Source organism: Crocuta crocuta, unplaced genomic scaffold (assembly GCF_008692635.1).
Source record: "Crocuta crocuta isolate KB4526 unplaced genomic scaffold, BGI_CrCroc_1.0 scaffold337, whole genome shotgun sequence".
In the NCBI taxonomy this organism is placed as follows: Eukaryota; Metazoa; Chordata; class Mammalia; order Carnivora; family Hyaenidae; genus Crocuta; species Crocuta crocuta.
In genome coordinates, this window is record NW_027528873.1 from 1,059,642 (window position 1) to 1,068,047 (window position 8,406).

At 44.8% G+C, this 8,406-nt stretch overlaps 1 protein-coding gene across 2 annotated transcripts in view; it reads left to right on the plus strand.

Moving 5' to 3' along the window:
- ARMC8 (armadillo repeat containing 8) overlaps window positions 1–8,060 on the plus strand; it is a 106,260-nt gene extending 98,200 nt beyond the window's left edge. For both annotated transcript variants that reach the window (XM_077756667.1, XM_077756668.1), the window contains 3 exons: window positions 973–1,045; window positions 2,401–2,494; window positions 6,248–8,060. In XM_077756667.1, coding sequence (XP_077612793.1) covers window positions 973–1,045; window positions 2,401–2,494; window positions 6,248–6,281 — 201 coding nt within the window. In that variant the 3' untranslated portion in view covers window positions 6,282–8,060. The remainder of the gene's footprint in view (window positions 1–972; window positions 1,046–2,400; window positions 2,495–6,247) is intronic.
- Window positions 8,061–8,406: the final 346 nt, after the last annotated feature.

Genomic DNA, 8,406 nt, shown 5'->3' on the forward strand with positions numbered 1-8,406 from the left:
ATTTACTGACTCTTAAGAATAAGAGCAATACTCTTAGGAATAAGAATAATTTGGGGCACCTGGGTGGCTCAGTTGGCTGAGTGTCTGTCTCTTTGATTTTAAAAAAACAAAAACAGGTGGGGGACACCTGGGTGGCTCAGTTGGTTAAGCGTCTGATTCATGGTTTCCACTCAGGTCATGATCTCACAGTTCATGGGTTCAAGCCCCACATTGTGCTCCACACTCCACACTGTCAGTGTGGAGCCTACTTGGGATTCTCTCTTTCCCCCTTTCTGCTCCTCCCCTGCTCATGCTCTCTTTCTCTCTCAGAAACTTAAAAGTAATTTGAATCAGATAATCAATAGCTGAATACAAAAGGCACATTCATCCAGTTTATTGACCACTGGTGACCTGAAAGTTTCCTAGTATAAATTAAAAAAAAAAGTTTCCTAGTCTACATAAAAGCATAGAGAGGGAGGGGCGCCTGGGTGGTTCAGTCAATTAAGCATCTGACTTCAGCTCAGGTCATGATTTCACGGTTTGTGGGTTCAAGCCCCGCATCAGGCTCTGTGCTGACAGCTAGCTCAGAGCCTGGAGCCTGCTTTGGATTCTGTGTCTCCCTCTGTCTCTCTGACCCTTCCCTACTCACACACACTCTCTCTCTCTCTCAGAAATAAAACATTAAAAAGAAAAAGCATAGAGAGTGGTAAATTATAAAATACACTTAGAGCCCTGGAGATGTTTTGTTTGGCCCATCAGAGGGTTTCTAAAATCTGAATGTGAATGTCTCTTAGCAAGTCTTCACTCCCAAGTTTACCAAATTTCCTACCATTCTCTGTTGTTTTTAGCCCAACCCATTCACCCATTAGTGCATTGGCGTTTGAGAGCCCAACTTCACACTTCCTGCCTGTTGAAATTGCCTGTGGTATGTTAACAAAAAAATACCTAAAGTAAGATTACCTCCATTTTTTTTTCTTTTTCTGCGTCAAATAGGGTCATTCACATGTCAAACTGCAGCTTGCTGCTATGTTTTGTATATCAAACCTCATATGGAATGAAGAGGAAGGTAAGAGATTGGTGAGATTTGTTCTGAAGAAAATTGTGGGAGAGAAAGCAGTAGGTGCCCCTGAGATCCTAGGTGCAAGCCTCATTCGAGGTTCCAAGAACCCAGCGGAGTCACCTTGACATGAAAATCCATGGGACTAGCCTGAGGCAGCTGGACCGTTAACTCTGAGGCCCCACCTTGGAGTCAACACTGTGGCAGATTACAGAGGACGGGGGTGGAGAAGCCCTAGAGAAATAAGTGGGGTCCGTGCCCTTGAGAGAGAGCTGAGGAGGAGGTTGGTGGCAGGCACTTGAAGAAGATGAGAGGTGGGCAGATAGGTCTTTGCTTGTGTTCAGAGGAAGCACATATAAGGACTCCAGGCAGAGGAGCTTAATGGAGAAGAGGGTGCATTGTGAGAAAGGAGAAATACACTGTGAGTGGTGACACAGCCAGTCTGAAAGGTGGTCTCTGTGGGTCAGAGGTTCTCCACCTTGACTGCATGTTGGAGTCACCTGAGGATTTTTGCACCAGACCAATTTAATCAAAATTTCTAGAGGAGAGGGGAGGTTGCAAGTATAAGTATTTTAATTCTCCAGGTGATTCCAATGTCCAGCCAAGATAGTAGACAGATGTAGAAGAACAGTGGGTCTCAGTACTGTTGGCTGCATAAGACTCACTTGAGGAACTTTTTAAAATGCAGTTTTCTGGGCTGTACACCAAGAGATTCTGGTTCACTGGGTGTAGAGGAGGTCAGTGAATGAGTGAGTCACTACCGGCCCTTCATGGGGAGGAAAGAGTCCAGGAGGATTATTCTACCCAGGAGCCATGTCTAGAACAAAGTAGAAGGAAGAGAAATTGGATTCAACATGTAGGTCTAGAGACCAAGTACCAGGGAAACAAAACTGCCTTGGAGGAAGTCTTAGTCTAGTTGGAAGGTAGGGTAGCATGAAGCTGGACCTGCCACGTGCTAACCAGGAGACCACAGGGAGTGTTGGGAGGTCAGAGGAGGGTGGAAGAGATTAGAAGGGGAAAAGAATACCTATCTGGACTAGGAAGAGCCTGGCTTCATATGTCCAGAAAGAAGAGATGAAGGTGGGGCCTGATGGCAGAGGGCCTTGTGCCAGGCTGAAGAACCTGACCTTGCTGCTATAGGCCTTAGAGAAATTAATATATCAGCAGAATCCAGGATGGATGTGGGAAGGAGGGTCAAGGAGCAGAGAGACCCATTTTTGGAGGATCCAACTTCATTGGGGATGAGAGGGATGGAAGGGTGGGGAGTAAAGGATCCTGATAAGGCTCTAGGTTGTTGACTGTACATCAAGGAAGGCAGCTGCCTGGGTCATGTTCCCGGTAACCTGTTAGCTTTAATCTCTTAGGTTCACAAGAACGCCAGGATAAATTACGAGACATGGGCATCGTAGATATTCTACACAAACTGAGTCAGTCACCAGATTCAAACCTTTGTGACAAGTGAGTATCAATAAAAGGGCCTTGTGTTGGGGGTATGTTAGGGAATGTTGGCTTCTTTTATGAAAGGATCTGGCCTGCTTGGTAATTTACATGGCCAAACTTAAAATCTTTTAGATTCTTGAATTTCCTTCATTTTCTGTGAGCCAATGTGCAACTTTTGAGTAAGATAAACTAATAATTAAACTCCTGGGCCTGGCTCAGAAGTGCTCCATGGTGTAACTCTGCCTTTCTCATCCTCCATGCTCCCCCACCCTGTACTCCAGCCACACCTGCCCTGTCACAGTATCACATCTTCATACGTTTACACGTTCTGTTCCATCTGATTTGCTACACAGTCCCCTCTCCACCTAATTCCCCATTCACTTGGCAGTAATTTTTTTTTTATTAATACTGTCCTCTTTCGGGTACTGTTTTCAGCATTGCAGGTATAATGGTGAATAAAATTGATGAAGTCCTTGCCCTTGTAGAACTTAACATTCTAGTACAGAAGATACACAAACAAATGAATATGTAATATGATAGGCAGTGAGAAGTACTATGAAGAAAAACAGCAAGGTGAAGGAATGAACTATGAAAAAGTTTTCTTTTCCTATAGATGGGCTAGTAAAGTCCTCTCTGAGGATGTGACATTTGATCAAAACCTGGATGAAATGACATAGTTTGCCAAGCAGATGTGCAGAAGCATAGTATTCTGGCAGAAGGGACAGTAAGTGCAAGGCTCTGAGGCAGGAATGATGTTGGCATGTTCAGGACACAACAGGAAGGCCAGTGGGGCTGCAGGTAGATAAATGAGGGCTGGACTTGTAATCAGTGGACGATGGGAGGCTGGGGAGCACAGGTGAAAAGCATTATAGGCCATAGTAAGGACTTTGGATTTTAATCAGAGTTTGATAGGAAGTCATTGCAGAGTTTTGAGCAGAAGAGACCTTACCTGACTTGAATTTTGTGCAAGATCACTCTGGTGGCTGTGTAGAGAATCATCTGGGCAAGACTGGAAGCAGAGAGCAGTTCAAGGCTACTGTCATGTAGATGAGAGATGAGGGTGGTAGTGGTAGAAGTATTGAGAAGTAGTCAGATTCAGGATTTAATCTAAAGATAGAGACAACAGATTTGCTCATGGATTTAATGTAAGATGTTAACGAGAGAAAAGGAAAATGTCTATAGAGTTTTAACCTGAGCAACCAAATAGGGTGTTGCCATTTACCAAGATAATGAGGAATACAAGAGAGATTTGGGTTGGGGTAGGGAGAATTGAGGGTTCTTGTTTGGACATGCCAAACTTTGGATGCAATTAGATAATGGTGGGTTATCTAATAATAGACAGACAGTGGGGCTGAGGATAAAAACTGGGATGGTGTGTAAAGCCCTGGAGCTGGATGAAGTCCCATTAATAGACTAAGAGAGGAAGACAGTAGGAGGGCTGAGAACCATGCTGCAGGGCCCTCCAACAGTTAGGGGAAAGGAAAAAGATCCAGCAAAGGAAATGAAGCAACATCCACTGAGGCAGACAGAGACCCAGGCACAGAAGGTATACTGACAGCAAGGAAAGATAATGTCCCGACAATGGCCGTTTATCCTTCAAAGCTCAGACCAGATTGTCACCTCCTCCGGAAGGTCTTGCCTGATCCATTCTGCACGTGAGGCTTTGTCAGGGGACCCTGTCTGCCAGGGACTCCCATAACACCCATAGGACATACCACACTGGGCCGTGGCTGTCGGCTTGCTTGTGTGTTCCACTGAAGGAAAAAGGCACTTGGTAATTGCTCCTCAAGTGAATGCCTGTGCCAGACTCTAGAGCACAGAGTAGATGGGGCCCCTGCCTCCCTGAAGCTTGGCATCCCGTGAGCCAACATAGACAAAGTCCCAAGTAACTGGTGCTCGGGTGAGTGTCCCATCAAAGGCAAGTCACAGGCAGGCACCTGTGGAAGCCTGGATTTGAGCAGTGCTTTGGAGGGCCAGCACCCATGCCCCCACCTCCACAGCAGTAGTAACGGCTCCTGACTTAGATGATGGGCTCTGTCAGCCCGTCTCTCTTGACTGAGGGCCAGATTGCTCTCTGGCTTGCTTTTCTCAGGTTTTTTTGGAAATGAAAATAATTCTGCTTAAAATCATTTCTGGGATGACTTGAAAGACTGAAAGAGGCCTCACCAGCAGGATGTGCAGTAGGTTTTGGCCCTGGCCTACATTGCTTAGACCAGTCTGATTCAGTTTCCTATATATGTATGGCACGTAAGTTTTCAGCAGTACTTAAACCCTATTAAAAGAATCAAGGTCTAAGGGGAAAAAAAATCAAGGTCTGAGCTATCTTACCTAGTCCATCTGAGGAACGATGATCGTGCCTCTAAAACATCTGAAAGACTCCTTAGATGGTAAGAGCAGAAAGATGTGGTCTCCATAGGGCCTAACATAACAGACATAGACGGCCCCTGAGAAAGATTCAGGTGTCTGAATTGGCAGTTCTAATTTTCGTCAAAACCCTCATGTCGACCTTCCCACCATGGCACAGACATCTCTCAGGGTCCTTTTGTCTGTAAGGCTTTGTGATCTTCTGACTTTGAAACACTTAGAGATGAGAAGCTATTGCCGACCAGTCCTTTCCACCTCAAGCTCAGAGAGCCTTGGGAGTGTGAAGTGAGGTGGATGGCCATTAAGGGTACCTGTGGAATCATTCATAAACTTGTTTCTGTAGGAAAAGGACCTTGTAGAACCCAACTCTCCCATAACTTGGAGACAGTCCATACAAGGCTTCCCATTTTGATGGATTGGACTATTTGCAGTTACTATATTTATAGAATCTTGGATAACTGTAAGAACATCACTTAGTTTCTACTTTTAAAACTGTAGGTCATACCCATTACTTAACCAGGCACTCCATTTGCCCAGTCTCCCTTGGCTTAATTTCATCAGCTACTTGTAACTGAACATTTTAGCCATTTCTCCCCCATAACTTAGAGGGGGAGACCATTGCTAAAACCTGACTTCCGAATTCCCACAATGGTAGCCTCTTTAGAAACTTTACCAACTTCATGATTGGAGTAGTAAAGGGGGCTGCCTAGTCCTAGCTCAAGGAAAGACATTTTTACAAGGATCAGGGTGGTGAGGCCACTGCCCACGTCATGTCTCTTCCTCTCCAACTAGCTGCCTTCTTTCCAACAATCCCACACCAGTCTGTATCAGCAGGCATGATGAAAAGAACAAGAGGAAACTGTAACCTCTTTCCTCAATTTGAAGGCATTTGAACCACGAAACAGCATTGGGTCATGAGCTCTAGCCACCCTCCCACCCCACCCCCTGCCTCCCGAGCACCTTCTAATCAGCACCTGAATGTCTTTCCATGGGTCAGTTTTCCTCTTAGTTTCCCAGAACCCTAAGTGTCACCCACAGTGTCCTGCAGCACCTTCATGGCAATAGGAGAAAGTAAAGAATCCCAGATACATCACGACTAAATGCCAGTGGCAAAGGATAAGTATGAAATGCCCCTGAGCTGCAGCAGGTGTAATGACAAGAGCAGCCCTTTCTAACAGAATCTCAGGAAGAGGAATGTAGCCAGCATGGGTTTGAAGTTCTCCACTGACCTCAGATCTCTGCCGTGTATGGTAGGTGTTGCCCAGCTGGCCTCACCCCAGTTCCCTTTGAGGATCTACCTTTTTAGACAGCCCTCCCCCCGTGCCCCAGTTACCGTCTTTAAGCCACAGGGTTTTTGCCTTAATTACACTCCTGAGATGATGGCTAACAAGAACTTTGTGATTTTAGGGCAAAGATGGCACTGCAGCAGTACCTGGCGTGACGGGGGCGCTCTGGGCACCTGCAAGCATCCCACATCCTTGTTAAAGGAAGTACAGGAACTAGCCTCATTTGATTCCTTCTATTTGCACAAGTCACCTTGGACTGCAGGGAGCTGTTTTGCAAAAGCAATTTGGTAGGCTTAGATCTCAAATTCATCTTGAGAACATTTTTTTGAGGTAGTAATTTCCTCAGAGGACTATTGTGTTTTGTTTTGTTTTGTTTTTCTGAGCTACCTGGACTCTTTATTAGAACAATCAATCATTTTCCTTTGGACCTACAATTTTTTGCCTATGCTGCAGCCACTTTGTGAGTGAGAATGAATGTGTCTCTGCACACATAGGTGTGTGTGCGTGTGTGCCTGTGTGTGCACGTGGGTCAGAATGAATGGACGTGTGTGTGTGAGGGATACCTCAAATTTTTCTTTTCTTATTTTGTGTGAAAATCTCTTTTCTACAGATTTTCCAGGGTTTAAGCATTGCTTGCTGTATAAAAAACTTTACTGAATTATATACAGTTTGAATGAAATGTTATTTTAAAAACAAAACAATTGTTAAGTGTTCCATAAAGGTTATGTTGAATTTTGGTCAGATGAATATTTGTAAGTAAAAAATATATGCATTTCTGAACCTCAACTTACATAGATTTTCTTTATAAAAAAAACAAAAACAAAAAAAAAAACAAAAACAAAAAACAAAAAAAGGTTGGCTGTAGTTGGCCTGAATAACAGGCATGATATATGGTGCTGTGCAAAATAGTAAGCTAGCATCTTACTGCCGTCAATATCAGCAGGTACAGAGCCTCTTTCAGCCTAATTCAATAAGCTCTCAGGCTTCCAAGTCAGATGGACAGGGTGGAGTGGAGTGAAGCAACAAATTCACCATAGGACTTCTGAACCATCAGGGGGAAATATAACTACTGATAGTGAAAGCCCAGCCCTGACCTGGCACGCTACACTTGGCAGGAACTGGGCACCGAGAGCCTCCCGGCTGCCCTAAATCCTATCATCGGTGTGGCGCTATCTGGCAGGATGTAGCACCAGTCATGGAACCTTATGCTCAAACGAAAGTAGGTCATCACTTCCTGGAAACAAAGTCCGATCACCTTGTGCTTCCTGAAACAGTATATATCACTGTGAAACTCAAGAATGCTCTACAGACTCACCTGTAGAAAGAAACAAAGAACAGGATAGTTCAGAAAGCTGTTTTTCTCTCACTTAGCTCTACTCCGCTAATTCTACTAGTCACTCAGGACTGCTATTCAGTGTGCTTTTGTACAGTGAGATCAAAATTTGAGTAAGAGACGTGGCTGAGATTTTGTCCTGCATGAAGCCCAAAGCACTGAAGTTTGAGCGAGGGAAGGTGACTCTCCCCACCGGATGGAAGATGGCTTCTGGGATAGCGAGTGCTACTTCACCCTCCTGCAGCCCTTAGCTCGGGACCTGGCTCCAGCTTCTGGGTCAGCTTCAAAGTGAACTCAGCAGAGGTTGCTCTTCACTGTGCAGAGGAACAACCAGCCTTCCTTCTCCCTTTGCTAAAAGAAGTTCAGAGGCATCGCAGCCCAGAAGCGAGGTCTACGACCCAGCCGCTTGTCATGAGTGTGTGCCACTAACAGAGTCCCAAGTCTCCCAGCCACTCCCGACGGCGCTGCTCACACAACAGCCTCCCCGTCACCAACCTGTACCTTCCTTGGAGGATTTAAATATGTTTGATTGCAAATGAATGTTTTGAAGTGTATTTAATGCAATTTTTCCTGTTCTCAACATGACCACCCAAGATTCAAACACAGAGATTTCCAAGTTGTTATTTTTTCCAGAGCATCACCGATTTAAAAACCTGTCACAGCAGGGACTTGGGTTTTGTGCGGCCATCAGAGTGCTAACATGAGAACACCAGTTTAAAGCAAATTGAGTTTATTGGGAATAAAGCCTTATTTAGGTCCACTCATTGACATTTCTAGCACTGAGAAAATGTCCATGGTTGGCATTTGTAACCCAAAACGCTATAGAGTTGGTAAATATAAAGAAACCAATAACGAATTGCTGAGACAATCTTGAAGCATTAGAAAGCTGAAATCCCAATGAACCAACACTTCCACACTTAAACTCTGTGGATAAATCTTGCCTGTGG